General features: G+C 38.0%; 2 protein-coding genes across 2 annotated transcripts; both read right to left on the bottom strand.

Annotated features, from left to right (window-relative positions):
* Window positions 1–1256: 1256 nt before the first annotated feature.
* Window positions 1257–5403, bottom strand: LOC130730676 (3,9-dihydroxypterocarpan 6A-monooxygenase-like). The gene is made up of 2 exons (XM_057582742.1): window positions 4433–5403; window positions 1257–2143 (listed from the first exon to the last, which is right to left on the bottom strand). The coding sequence occupies exons 1-2, from the start codon at window positions 5345–5347 to the stop codon at window positions 1529–1531; spliced, it is 1530 nt and encodes a 509-aa protein (XP_057438725.1). The 5' UTR covers window positions 5348–5403; the 3' UTR covers window positions 1257–1528.
* Window positions 5404–11646: 6243 nt separating this feature from the next.
* On the bottom strand, window positions 11647–13237 carry LOC130730675 (protein POLYCHOME-like). The gene is made up of 2 exons (XM_057582741.1): window positions 12695–13237; window positions 11647–12528 (listed from the first exon to the last, which is right to left on the bottom strand). Exons 1-2 carry the CDS (start codon window positions 12998–13000, stop codon window positions 12157–12159), a joined length of 678 nt encoding a protein of 225 aa, XP_057438724.1. The 5' UTR covers window positions 13001–13237; the 3' UTR covers window positions 11647–12156.
* Window positions 13238–14691: the final 1454 nt, after the last annotated feature.

The following is a 14691-nucleotide window of genomic DNA, read 5'->3' as shown; positions in this document are numbered from 1 at the left end:
CGTTTATGTGTTGTTATCAAGCCGGCAATATACGCGTTTGTGACCAAATCCAACCTCTAATCACTTATAAGTTTATTCTGAGAGAGCAATAATGAGTAGGACAAGAAAATGCTTTTCAAATTTATATTAAACATATGTAGCAAGTATAATTTTAAATTAGGAAGAATTGGCTATGCTTACCTTGTCTCTACTATTTTTTGTTTTGTTGTTTTTGTATCAAACTGCATCACTTGATATACTTGCTTAAAACATTTCTTGTCGCCAAACTCTGGCTGTCAGAGAAGCACACAGCCTAGTCTTCGGTTCAAACGTAAATGATAGAGTGAAGATGTCAAATTCCTTTTATTTAAGCTTTTAATAAACTTAAGATTATATCTTGACGTTTTAGCAGTTTCAAATTTGTTATGTGATTTATTAGTCCGTTAAATGGTATAATGATTGACTAATGAACGTCGAGTTACAAATGGCTACTTAATTCGAGGGTTACGTGTCTCTTTGGTTCGTAACAATCTCCCTGATTTAGGTCGGGCTTCATGTTTATTGGAGTTGTCTATTTGCTCCTCCTTAGGCCGAACTACCATGAGTGGTAGCTTTGTAGACTCACAATTAAACCTTTGTGTTTATTAGGCTTTGTGTTTATTAGGCTTGAAGTGTGACTCACTCTTTAGGCCATGATACCATGAATTACAGCTTAATAGACACAAAGAAATATGACATTAGCAAGAGTATGGCAATCATAATCTTACATGTGTGATTTTTAAATGACATGACATAATTTAACTGGTGAAACGAGATGAAAACACCAAATGACGACATACGATTTCAGTTCGAGTTCTGCATAGCTTGTCTTTTCTTTTCATCTGTTCTTGTTAGGTTGCATCAAAGCTTGGATATACTTATTCCAAAGAATGTAAATCTGATTCATTATTAAGGCAAAAGTTTCTTATACTATATATAATGTGCGTTCGGCTGTTGGCATATTATTAAAAGAGCAAGGCTTTTTAAGCATTGGCTGTAAACTGGATGATAGTGACTGCATCGAAATTGATGAGAGTTCTGTATTCTACTGCTAACACCTTCTTGATCATGGTTTTCTGGGTGGCTTATTCCTTAATATTGTTAGCATTAAGATCATAAATCAAATTTGAAGTAGAGGATACCATAAGTTACACAATCAAATATTAGCAGGAATATCCATTTTGACCAGATTTAGGAAAAACCTGAATTTGAACCTAATTTGTAATACTAAATATATATGGTTAAAGGGTGCAAATTAATATACACCTCAACTATTATCTTAAGGGTAAATAATCCTTAACACATCACACAGCTTATTCCTTAACTTTTTAACATTAGGATATCTGTCTCAATACTGCTTGCTCACTGATGGGATGGGAGCAATCTGAGTCTGAGATGCATCATTTTCTTGCATAGATTTTAAATAGGAAAATGATTTGTGAACATTCACACAGTGTAGAACCAAGGTAATTACACCTAACCTCATTTTCCTTTGAAAAATGCTAACTTGTTAAAAAGGATTTAAACAAATGACAGGGTAACACACTAGTGGCTTTGCCAATCCTGCCGAAAATGATGACCCTTCTTCCATATTAACCTTGTCTCCCCCTTTGATTTTCCAATCAAAACATTGAACTAGAGCTGCAAGTGTCACTTGTATCACCATCAAAGCAAGTGAATCCCCAGGACACCCTCTCCTGCCAAACCCAAATGGAATGTACCTAAAATCTTCACTCTTCATTTTCATCACATTTTGATCATCATCCAAGAACCTCTCTGGTATAAACTCCTCTGGATTCGCCCACGCTTCCGGGTCCCGCATAATGGCGTAGACATTGATCAGTGTCCTGGTTTGGCCTTTTATATCATAGCCATTGATGATGCAGTCTTCAATTGATTGTCTTAGAGCAAATGGTGCTGGTGGATGGAGTCTCAACACTTCTTTCACAATAGCTTGGAGGTAAGGTAGATTTGGAATATCTGATTCCTTAACCAGTGTGCTAGCTCCCACCACTGCATCAATCTCTGCCTTTAACTTGTTTAATATTCTTGGGTTGTTCATTATCTCTGCCATGGCCCATTGCAATGCCACTGAAGAGGTGTCTGTTCCAGCTAGGAAGATATCCTTGCATTATCACACACAAGAGAACAGAGATAATATAGTCACATTCATATAACCCCAACATAATTTTTTTGATAAGCATTACCCAAACATAATAATACACAATAAAATCAAGTCACAAGTACCATAACTTCTAAAAAGGTTTAATTGTGATTTTTGTGCTTATAATTTAGATTACATGTGATATTTGCCCGAAAAAAAATATAAGTTGATCAAGGGTATATTTGGTCATGTTATCAATTCTTTTTACCTAAAATTTTGAAATTTTCATTCACTATTTAATAATTTAGGATTTTTTTGGTAGGTAATAATTTAGGATTAATTTCATGTATAAAATAATTTTACAAAGTATTACAAATTCAGTGAAAACTTTTTAAAAATCTGAAAGATTTTATATAGTATGAAGATTTGAAAATAACATATACCTTTGCCAGTTTGGTCTAATCATATAACCGAAATGTCTGAGAACCAGTAAAATTGATCAAAAATCAGATACTAGTTTAGGCCATTTCATATTTTCAAAAAAAATATTTTAGGCCATTTCATGTTTTTCTTTTCTGTTTTTGGATTATAATTTCATACAGGAAGGACCACCTTACCATTATGCCCTTTTTGATATTGCTGAAAATATATATTGAAAATCTATAGATTAAAGTTTGAAATTTTAATGTCCTTACTATTGAAGGTTAAAAATTTATATATTGTGTGATTTTCGTTATGTATACAACTTTTTACATACATTTATTTAAAAAATACTATTTAATTATAGTTCAACCACGGATTCTTGACCACAATCCGACCAATAAATTCTGAACTCATGTCTCAATTAATTCAATGATCGGTCCAATTTTGAGAAGACTGCTAAAAAAACAATAAAGGTTTCCCTAGAATGTAGGAACTATATTTGTTTTAAAGAAAAATTGCAAGGCACTTAAGATAAGCTACCCGGATGTGTGTGAAGCGGTTGAGGTTTCTCTAGAATGTAGCAATTTTCAATTCTGAGCCACAACAAAAATCAACGTTTGGGGGAATTGGCATTTGGACTGCTACTGTTTGGTCACTTTGGCTCCTGCGCAACTCTATTATTTTTAAGGATGGTACTCTGGATAACAGCTCACTTGTGAAATTGATACAGGTTCGCTCATGGCACTGACTTAAAGCAAGGTGGAGCAGCTTCTGTAACTCTCTTTATGAATGGAAGTCTTGCCCCTTGGAGTGTCTTTCTTCACTGTTCACTGTAGGATTATGGTCCTTGATACACTTACTCGCTGAGGCCATCTCCAGCGTGGTGAGTTTTTTGTGGAGAATATGTTTTGTAGTACTGGCTGTAGAATTTATAGGCTTAGTAGGGCTGCTTTGAGAATGTTTGAGTTTGGAAATTTGGACTTATTGACTATAGTGGCTGTAGCTTTTTTGGGGGTTACTGGTTTAACTAATTATTTCTAGCTTGTACTTTTAGCTCTTTTTTTCTTTTTTTCTCTCCTATTGTATTTGGGTTTTGCACTCCTTGTGCTAATTTGAATACAATTTCTTTACTTATAAAAAAAAACTTAAGATATGCTACCCACTAAAAACATTTGCTTACCCATCACAAAAGTAAGTATTGGGAGTGATTTGGCATTGCTAAGTGGTTTATAAATAGCGGCTCATTTATTTTAGCTTTTGTTTAGTTTGTTGTCTCACTCTATCAGTAAAAGAGTCTGAAAATAATATTAAAATTTTGGCACTTTTGATCCCCAACTATTGCCTTCTTGCGAAAATCGTCCCCAAACTTAAAAATTAGCAAAAAAAAAGTCCTCCAACTATACATGTTGTTGCACTTTTGGTCTGTTGTTTGCCTTCCGTGAGAAAACTAACGTGAGAAGCTGATGTGGCTCCCTCACGCGCGTCTCACCTGACTTTCTTCAAAGAGCTTGATGACTGGACAAGTCACATGTTTCTCACGTAACTCTGAAAGGCTCCAACGATCATCTCCCTCCTCCATCGTCTTCTTCACCATGGAACCCTTTTAGAGTCACGTGAGAAGCATGTGACTTGTCCAGTCATTAAGCTCTCTGCAGAAAGTCACGTGAGACACGCGTGAGGGAGCCACATCAGCTTCTCACGTTAGTTTTCTCACGGAAGACAAACGGCAGACCAAAAGTGCAACAACATGTATAGTTGGAGGACGTTTTTTGCTAATTTTAAAGTTTGGGATGATTTTCGCAGGAAGACAATAGTTGGAGGACCAAAGGTGTAATTAAGCCTAAAATTTTCAATAATGAAAAAAATGGGAAAAGAAAAACAACTTACTAAGAAGAAAGCTTTGATATCATTCCTGGTCAACTTCACTTCAGCATCTGGATTCCTATAAACCTGCAATAGAATATCCATCATGTCTCCTTGAAAACCAACCTCATTAACTTTCCCTTCATGTTCCACCATCACACGCTCCAAGATCCTATCAAATTTCCCCACAATCTTCACAAGCTTTTTCCCATATCCAAACAAGTCCCACTTTCCTAAGCGCCCAAACACCTCACCCATGCTCAATTTAGCACCAACATGCAAAAACTCCTTAACCAAACACTGAATCTCCCCGACATCATTAACCTCATCGAAGCACGTGCTGCTCATAGCCATCTGACAAAGAACATTATTGGTTAAAACAGTGAGGTCTGAGCTCAAATCAGTGGCAGTTCCTTCATTTGAACAAACCGCCAGAGATTTCAAGAGATTATTAATCTCTTGCTCTCGGATGTGAGTGAAGCGGTTGAGGTTGGAGGTTGAGAGGAGCTGAGTGACGCAGAGCTTCTTCATGAACCGCCAGTATGGTCCGTACGGGGCGGTGATGAAGTAAGAGCCTTTGTAGAGGAAGTGGTCGGAGGAACCGAAGTGTGGTCGGTTGCAGAAGTTGAGGTCATGTGTTTTCATGATTTCTGTGGCGGTTTGGGCGTTGGAGATGACTATGCATGTTGAGGCGCCGAGGCGGAGGTGCATGAGCGGGCCGTGGCGGCGGGCTAAAGTTTGGAAGCATTTGGGGATGACGGAGGAGCCCATGAGATGGAGGTGGCCGATGATGGGTAGGGAGGGTGGGCTTGGTGGCGGCCCATGTTTGGTGCTGTTTTTGGCGGTTATTGTGGTTAGGGACTTGACAAGAAAACTAAAAAAAACTAGCAAGGCTAAGGACGAGAAGATGGTGTAGAAGAAAAAACTAGCATCCTCCATAGATGATAATTTGGTTCTTTGATTATAGTTTTCTTGGAGTTTAAGCTTTTATTATGTGATGCTTATATTGAACCAACTCTTTTTAGTTTAATAGTTAACTTGTCAATGAAAACAAAATCAAAAATGTTTTATTAACATCTCTACATCTCACACATTTAGGGATAGATAGAAATAGAAGAGAGAAAAATAAACGATGCGATATATGATGTGATAAAAAATATAGAATGAGATAAGAAGGAAAATAAGTGAAAATGAGATGGGAAAGACGATAAAATGTGTATGTATCATTACTCAAACAAAATGCATGAAATTGAGATCTTTATCGAAAATGTTTATGTAATGTAGGCATTTGGGTTGCATGTTGAGAGGAAAAAACCATGAATGAAAGACAGAATATATGATGGCAGAAAGAAACAGAAATAGAGACAAAAATTAGGTGAAGATATGACATGGAGGTTATATATTGAGTGTACGGAAATGATTATTTTTTTAGTGTAGGGAAATTATTATCATTATTAAGAACTATTTTCACAACAAAACACTCAAATTAAATCCTAGCCGTCGGATTTTTTAAGCAAATTAATGGACTCATATTTAGTGATTGATTCGATGTACCAAAAATATTTAGTGATTGATTTTCAGCTTTTTTTCCTGGCATGACATGTCATTCTTGTGTTTCAAATGTTATATTTCGATGTCCCCGAATGATAACTCAAGTAGTAAGAATTAAGGGACATGTAGTTGGGTGGAGGAGATCTATTGATCAATCTTTTAAGGATGCAATTTATTTTTCCGATGTACCAAAAAAATACTATGTTTCGTAATGCATAGCAAAAGATTTCAAATAATTTTATACATAAATTACTTCCACATCAAATACTTTTATGTTACAAGGATTTAAAGTAGTAGTTTATGTGTAATTTCTTCTTTTTTCAGTTTGGGTTTGCCCTTTTACTTTACTAGTTCTTCCTCTTTTCAGAGACATAAAAGGGGGAGTGAGAAGAATGTGAGTATAATTAGGAAGAGAGATGAAGATTATGGAAGAAATTTAGGGAATATGATGAAGAGGGATATGAAGAATTGAAGATGATGATAGAAGAGGGATGTAGTGGGGAATGATTAAGATAACTAAGAAATTTGGATGAACGGGAAGATGACAGCAGTTGCCAGTTGGGTTGCTTGGATGAGAAATAGATTTCAGATTAGGGATTAGGGATGAATATTAGAGATTAGAATTTTTAATATAAAAGTTTGTTTTTAAATTTGATCATCATGGCATGATCACTAAAGCTTATTTTCCATTCAAAAAAAAAAACAAAACTAAAGCTTATTTTCAGACGAAGATTATAAAGGCGGTATTTCTCTTAGTGTAGATGTATATTTATAATTTTTTTTTGATAAAGTATATATTTATAATTTAAGTCCGTGTGCCAAAACCCTATTTAACCCTAAAACATATTTAACGGGAGAATAATACCACTTGGCCACTAGTAGATGACCTACATAGTGACTCACTTCTTTTTCAACCACCCAAACCAACTCATTTGTTGAAACTGTGTGCATTGGATGGAGAAGACACGTACCTTGTAAAACAGGTGTTAACATATGACAATTTAAAAAAAAAAAATTAATAATAACATTGTTCTTCTCATGGAAGCGAAATTATTAAATTTCATTATTATTTCACTTTATGAGCCCTCGCGTTGCACGCAGGGAATATTCAAAATAAGACAGGCTTGCAAAAACGTGTATTTCATTTTTTTTATACGAAATTTCAATGAAATAGGCCATTATAAAAGAAATACCCCCTTTACTCTGATAGATTTGTATGCATTCAGCTCCAATGGCAACCTTGATCGGTTGCCAATATTACTATCTTTTGTTCCTTCTATGGTTCCTCTCCATTGTCACCTTCTTTGTAGACACTCACGTTGTGCTTCTACGTGGGAAAATGTTCCTATTGGGTACTTTTCAACCCTTGCGCATGAACAGACCAACATTGATACCTATATCATTAGCACAATGCTTGGACCAGTTCATCCCTATAATCCCTCTTGGTTTATGTCCAAACTTACCCACAACGTATATGCTTGCTCTTGCTTTCCATTCATAGTTGTTAGTGTCTTTGAAGGTTGATAAGGTGTGAATCATAGATTGTAGAAATAAGTGTTCATGATGAAGCTCCGCTTCTTCTCGGAAGTTTTAAATTGCGGCTACGGTTGTAATTGCGATTGTCGTTGTGTAGTGAAATTGCAGGCAAATGCGGATTAATGTGACCGCGATGTCAATGTAGCACGCCAAAACCCGTGACTTTGCGGACTTCAATTTGAAATCATAGGAAGCATTCATAGTCCCTGCGTTTGTACCTTTGTGCTTTATTTTTATTTTGTGGTAGATTCTGTAACTTCAAACTTTATTCTGAGTTGAATGGCATACCAATTGTGACAATAATAATGGGAAATGTAAATGATCAAAACTTCCTCAGATGATTATTTGAGAAACCAAAGATTGATGAACATTTAATTATTTTTCATATGAATTTTCTTGCAAAACCAAATAACTCTGAAGTGTATATAAAGTTAATTTCTTATATCTCTGTGATGCATTTCACCACCTTCATCATTGTTTTTTGGCTTAATCCAGTTTTTGGTCCCTACCCTTTGCCATAAATATGGTTTTAGTCCCTCGCCGGAGTAAAGGTGGGGATTGGTCCCCGGTTTTTGGCAAAATGATTGGTTTTGGTCCTTCTGGCCGGTTGGGTCAACGCCGGAGCTCCGGGAATCCCATGTGGCATTGCCACATCATTTAATGAGTCTACTTGGATTTTTTTCTTTTTCATTTAAAAAAAATTAAAACAAAAAAAAAAAAAAACATCATTCGTTCATTGCATCTTCTTCATCATTATCAACATCATCTTCAACCATCATCATCATGAAAAAAACCCAACCAGATGCATATTCAAATATCCAAAGTAATTAACTCAGCAAACTTGAAGCAAAAACATACACTTTAACTTCATTCTTCATCTTGATTTCACATTCATCCAAAACATTTTTGAAATCAAACCAAACTAGAATCAAAACCAATTAATACAAAGTTCATGAATTCCATAAACACTAAACCACGAGACCTGCATCATCTTCAAGCCTCATCAATCCAAGAAACCACCAGACCTTCAAACAACCACAACACTTGAATCGACCAAACCCTACACCCACATCACCAAAAACAACAACCATCGTCAAAACACGACCCCGACTTCATCAATCCAAAACTGTGGCCACAACCAGATCGGAGCCACCGCAACGCTCCATCGTCGCGTCTTCAGCCACCACAGCCAGATCTAAAAATACAGTGGCTTCGCGATTTGGATCTGGAAGAAGAATGGGGGGGGTGACGATGTGATATGGGGAAGAGGAGAAGGTCGCGATTTGGGTTGGAGGTGGTTGGGTGAGGTTGCGGCGGCGCTGGAAAGGGAGTACGAGCATTGTGTGTTGCCTGCGCGCAGTGCCTCTGTTGCCCACTTTTTTTCCTCTGTTTTGGTCTATATCAAAAGCTATTGTTCCAAAGGCACAACTATAGTGCAGTCCAATGCTACAATTTTCACAATACCCAAATCTGGTCCAACCTTGTGCTCCGACAACCATGGTTAATGTTAAACAAAATTCCACTGTTACCAACAACAGCACAAGAGGAGTACCTTTTCTCACCGGAACTCCGGAAGTCCAACCAGTACCGGTAGAACAGCGGTGACCTGAGATTCGCCGGGAGGCCATTCCTGTTGTTGATGAGGAAGGATGATGGTGTTGATGATGAAGAAGAAGAAATCTGGGTGGTGAGGATTTTAATTAATTAGAAAAGAGGTTAATTAGTAATAATTAATTAATGTTTTAATTTTTGTCTCTTTAATTTAATGAAAAAAGAAAAAAAATTCCAACAAGGCTCATTAATTGACGTGGCAAGGGCCACGTCAGCTGGCGGAGCTCCGGCGTTGACCTAACCGGCCGGAAGGACCAAAACCAATCATTTTGCCAAAAATCGGGGACCAATCCCCACCTTTACTCCGGCGAGGGACTAAAGCCATATTTATGGCAAAGGTTAGGGACCAAAAACTGGATTAAGCCTTGTTTTTTTCAACCGATCTCCAAAAGCAGGAGATAATGATAATGGAGCTGTGACCCTCTCCCGCAAACAAACCATGTATTAAATTAAGAAAAAAATACTTGATTACTTGAATCAATTTCAACCATTTAATGTGTGAATTAGTAGTCATAAATTTTATGGAGGGGGCTTGAGAGATGTATTGGAGAGGATCCAAATTCATGAAAATTAACCATATTTACCTTGTCAAGCTGGCGAGTCTACATGGATCAACTTCTTTGTTACAAGTTTTCACATGGGATATGAATCTATAAGGATTCAATAAGATTCATAAGGAATCATGCTTTCACATGGTGATGTTTTCACATGGTTGGGACTATGTTGAGCCAACTTAAATGCAAGTATTATCTATACCTTTATTATGTCTTTTTATAACTGCAAGGACCATAGGAAGATAGTTGGACACACTATTCATGTTACCTACAAGTACCATTAAAGGGATATTGCTAAACAGACTATGTAGCATGATATCATTCTTCAAAGAGACTGCTGCAAACTTGGATCTAGCTCAAGATACCCATTACCTTATTAAGCAAACTCAATGAATCATACTGCTATTGACATTAAATAATGTTGATAACAGCAGGAACAACTTAAGAGGCAAATCATCATAAGAATAACAAAAGAGGAAGTACCTAAACAGCAGGAATTGTCAACACTCAAGAAGCAAGAACAATATATGAGAAAATTGTAAGGTTCTTATTTATGCAAAAGTTTCTTATACTATAATACTTGTTCCGGGGTAAGCACATCATAAAAGTAGCAAGGCTTTTTAAGCATTTGTTGTAGGGGTGGCAAAATGGGTTTGGCCCGCTGGGCCAGCCCGTTTGACCCACCTTTTTTGACGGGTTGGGTTGGGATTTTGAACCCAAATTTAAAAGTGGGTCAACCCAACCCAACCCGTATTTTGGCGGGTTAATGACGGGTTGGGTTGGGTTAGCCCGCCAACCCGTTTTTCACTTTTTTTTGAAATTTTTTAAAATTTCTTTTTATTTTTATTCTTTCAGTAGATTATTTTAAGGTGCGCATATAATACGACAGACCTAAATTAAAAAATATATATATTTTGAAAACTCCCTTCAATGGATTCACCTATATAAGTTATTGCTCTTATTCGTAGGTTATGTTTTGTCTAAAACTTTCATGACTACTCGACATTATATTTTATAACTGTTGATTGACTATTATTGGCTAAAGTAAACTCTTGTTGCTAGTGAGGTTACAGTTTTACAACTTTTAATAACCACATATGATAAATATTTTTTTGTTATTGCTATTGGTAAGACTTTCTAGTTGAACCCATAACATTTAAAGATAAAGAACAAGTATAATTCTACTTTTTTCATGTGTCAACATATAAAAAGTGAAAGATTGCTTAAAATTTCTCATTGCATTTCTTTTTTTATTTCACTACAGTTTCTAAGTGGGCTAGCCCGCCAACCCGTTTTCCCGTCAAAATATGGATTGGGTTGAGACTTTGAACCCAAATACCAAAAGTGGGCTAGCCCAACCCAACCCGCATTTCGACGGGTTAGTGGTGGGTTGGGCCCAACCCGGCCCGCCAACCCATATTGCCACCCCTAATTTGTTGTAACCTGTATGATAGTGAGTCATCAAAAGTTGAGACATCTGTATTCTACTGCTAACATCTTATTTGCACCTTCTTGATTATGGTTTTTTGGGTGGCTAAACCTTGCACACTTTTAAGTAGAGGATACCATGCTGACACAATCAAATGTTAGCAGGAAAATCCATTTTGACCAGATTTAGGGAAAATCTGAATTTGAACCTAATTTGTAAATATATGAGTGGGTTTAAACTTTAAAGGGTGAAAATACACACACCTTAACCATTATCTCAAGGGCAATTAATCCATAACACACATCACACAGTGGGATGGGAACAATCTGAGTCTGAGATGCCTCATTTTCTTGCATAGATTTTAAATACGACAAAGATCCGTGAACATTCACACAGTCCAGAACCAACCAAGGTAATCATAGCTAACATCATATGAAAGGAAAATGCTTAACTTGTTAAAAAGGATTAAAACAAATGCAGGGTCACACACTAGTGGCTTTGCCAATGCTGCAGAAAAATATGACCCTTCTTCCATATAAACCCTATCTCCCCCTTTGATTTACCAATCAAAACATTGAACCAGTGCTGCAAGTGTCACTTGTATCAAACTCAAGATACCCATTATCTTACTAAGCAAACTCAATGAATCATACTGCTATTGACATTAAATGATATTGATAACAGCATGAACAACATATAAGGCAAATCAACAGAAGAATGACAAAAGAGGAATTACCTAAACAGCGAGAAGTATGATCAATATATGAGAAAATTGTGGGGTAACAAGAATTCATAACTAGTTAAAAGAAGAAATCAACTACAATTGCACTAAAATCTAAAATGTGAGATTTCTAAGTAAGAAATCCCACCGATATCTATATAGTTGGCCACTTGGTCTTGCTGCTTGCTCGTAGATGTCGACGCGCGAAGAGCACAAGCTGAAAAGCACAAGCCGATATCGGCACACCCCCATTCATGAATCTATGCACTGTCGAGTATGGGGTGTGCCATTATCTCCAATCTTCCTTCTTCAACATTAGCCCAACCCTGCTCAGTGATATCACATTTCACCTCATTGACATTAGCGTTTTCACCCTTTTCTCCCTCTCTGCCCTTCTACCCATCGGAGTCCTCTTCAACCTCTGAAGCTCTTCCCTCACAACCTTCTCAACCGTATCAATTGACTCCAGAAGCTTCTTCTGAGGAGTAAGAAACTCCGAATCATCCCCGTCCTCAGCAATTTCAAGAACAATCTTCGGCACCTTGCTGCACCGGATCTTCACGCTCACCGGACTGGGAGAAACCCCAGAAGAAGATTCACCAGCATGGTTCTCAAGACGAGCACCAGCATCAGAAGAATCCGAAGATTGACGCTCAGGGAGTGGTGTTCTCTCACCTTCGTTACTCTCTCCCAGAGGAACTCTCCTTCTCTCTATAGCCTGAAACACAGTAGAAAATTTCCACGATTCATAAACAGAGCAAGAAATCGCAAAAATCACAGAAATGGAAGCAAGAAACCTAACTACCAAAGAGATCACAGTAAATGCAACAACATCGAAATCAAAGAGCGAGAAATTGAAGAAGAAGAAAGAGAGCGATTCTTACGCGAACAAGGTCGGTGATGTTACGAAGCGGAGTTCGAGGGTACCAAGCGGGAAGAACACTCCGCGAAGAAGCTCGAGCCCTTCCTCGACGAGCGACAAGCGGAGGAGTATTCTCCGGTCCGGGAGCGCGGAGGGAGAGAGCGCGGCCGCGTCCGGTGGCGTTTCGTGGAGCTCTGGTGCCGAACGGTGATGCGCCGAAGGTAAACGGGTGGGAATCATCGAGGACGAAGAATGGTGAAGTTCTGCGTTGGGCGTACATGGCGGCGACGTCGAGTGGCGTCACGCGCCTGTCTCTGGCTTCAGGCATTGTGCTGAAATAGGGAATGGAGTGGGATCTGAGTGAGAGATGAAGAAGATGATGAAGATGAAGGTGGTTTTGGAATTGGGGATTTTTGGTTTTTAGGGTTTGTGATTTTCAGCACAATTGCGAGAGAGAAAAGGGTGCAGGGTTTCTGTGAATTTTGGAAGATGAAGAGTGTTGTGACCAAATGGCGAGTTTTGAAAATGAAAAATGGGCGCTATATAATGAAACCTTGGTTTGCAGAAACCAAATTCAAATGCGTGAAATTTTCATTTCAAATTGTTTTTGGTTTATTATTACAATTACAACGTGTAGCTTTGAAAATGAAAATTCAAATTCTGCAAAGGCGGGATTAGCATCAAATTCAAATGTTGCTTTTGGGCTTTTGGGCTTTCAGTAAGTAGGGCCTGATTCAAAACATCCTGTCCAAAAAAAAAACTCAATTTTTTTATAATTTTAAATTCAAATAACACAAATTATGTGTTTGTCTGCATGAGGCTTTGCCGGTCAATTCTAAACGGTTTCATTGTAACTTAGCCACCAACGAAGCCTGCTCGCGCTGCTCTTCTCCTCGAGAAGACATTCTTCATAGCCTGCGTGATTGTCCCCATTCTAGTGAATTATGGAGCAAGTTGGGAGCTTGGAGGTGGAGTGGGTTTCGTTGCACTGACCTCGTGGCTTGGATTCAGAACCTTGCGCGTAGTCACCATTCAATTCGTTTTCTAGCTGGTTTGTGGGGTGTGTGGAAGTGGAGATGCAATATGGTGCTTGATGCACATCCATGGACGTTATACCAAGCCTGGCGGAAGCTCTGCTATGAGCATGATGATTTCCTCAGGTTCCTTCAACCTTCCTTGCTTGTTGGTGGTCGTGGGCTTCTCTCTGGTGGCTGGAGACCACCGCCTGAAAATTTCATGAAACTCAACATTGATGGCAGCTTCCGGGAGGAGACCGGGGACATGGGTGGAGGAGGGCTCCTTCGTGACCGAGCTGGGAAATGGGTGATTGGATTCATGTCCCGCTGGCTGTATGGCAATGGAAACTCTTTTCTGGCAGAAACAATGGCTCTTCGAGACGGACTCGTTTTTGCTTGGGACCAAGGGGTGCGCCAGTTAGTATGTGATTCTGACTGCAAGGACCTGATCTCCATCATGGAAGCTCCGAATAGGATTTCTACTCATGTTCATGCTCCTGTTCTCCGTGAAATTGGTAACATTCTAGCAAGGTCTTGGCGCGTGGATCTCTTCTTGTGTGGTAGAGAGGCTAATTATGCAGCGGATTGGTTGGCTAAGCGTGGTGCGACGTCTAATACATCTGGTTGTGCTTTGGTACAAGTCCCTTCTCCTGAGCTTGAAGTCCTTCTTCTGAGGGACTCTTTAGGGGTTGGCTAGTTTTGCTTTCCTTCTTGTTAATTTTCCGATGTATCAAAAAAAAATGTCTATAGTGAAAAGTTATTTTTTTTTAAACTGAAAAGTTTATTTTATACTAAATGATGATGTGTTGAAAATTATTATTAATTTATAATTTTCAGTTACAAGTTACGATATTGATATTTTTTTCATCTTAACCAATATATTCTCACAGCTGATTGCTGTTGTAAGACTAACTTATCACCTCATGATCTGCACACTAAGCAAGTATGATATATAAAAGTTTTTAAGGGAATTTTCATTTTAAATTTCATTTCAACGAACAAT

The sequence above is a fragment of the Lotus japonicus genome, chromosome 1 (genome assembly GCF_012489685.1).
Source record: "Lotus japonicus ecotype B-129 chromosome 1, LjGifu_v1.2".
NCBI lineage: Eukaryota > Viridiplantae > Streptophyta > Magnoliopsida > Fabales > Fabaceae > Lotus > Lotus japonicus.
This window is presented reverse-complemented; position numbering and strand designations above follow the sequence as displayed.

What these genes read in the sequence shown, in the direction of transcription:
- LOC130730675 (XM_057582741.1), bottom strand. Translation starts at nt 13,000, where the DNA reads ATGCCTGAAGCCAGAGACAGGCGCGTGACGCCACTCGACGTCGCCGCC. An exon ending in ACATCACCGACCTTGTTCGC is followed by an intron (nt 12,529 to 12,694) that starts GTAAGAATCGCT and finishes ACTGTGTTTCAG; the next exon opens with GCTATAGAGAGAAGGAGAGT.
- LOC130730676 (XM_057582742.1), bottom strand. Translation starts at nt 5,347, where the DNA reads ATGGAGGATGCTAGTTTTTTCTTCTACACCATCTTCTCGTCCTTAGCC. An exon ending in ATATCAAAGCTTTCTTCTTA is followed by an intron (nt 2,144 to 4,432) that starts GTAAGTTGTTTT and finishes TGATAATGCAAG; the next exon opens with GATATCTTCCTAGCTGGAAC.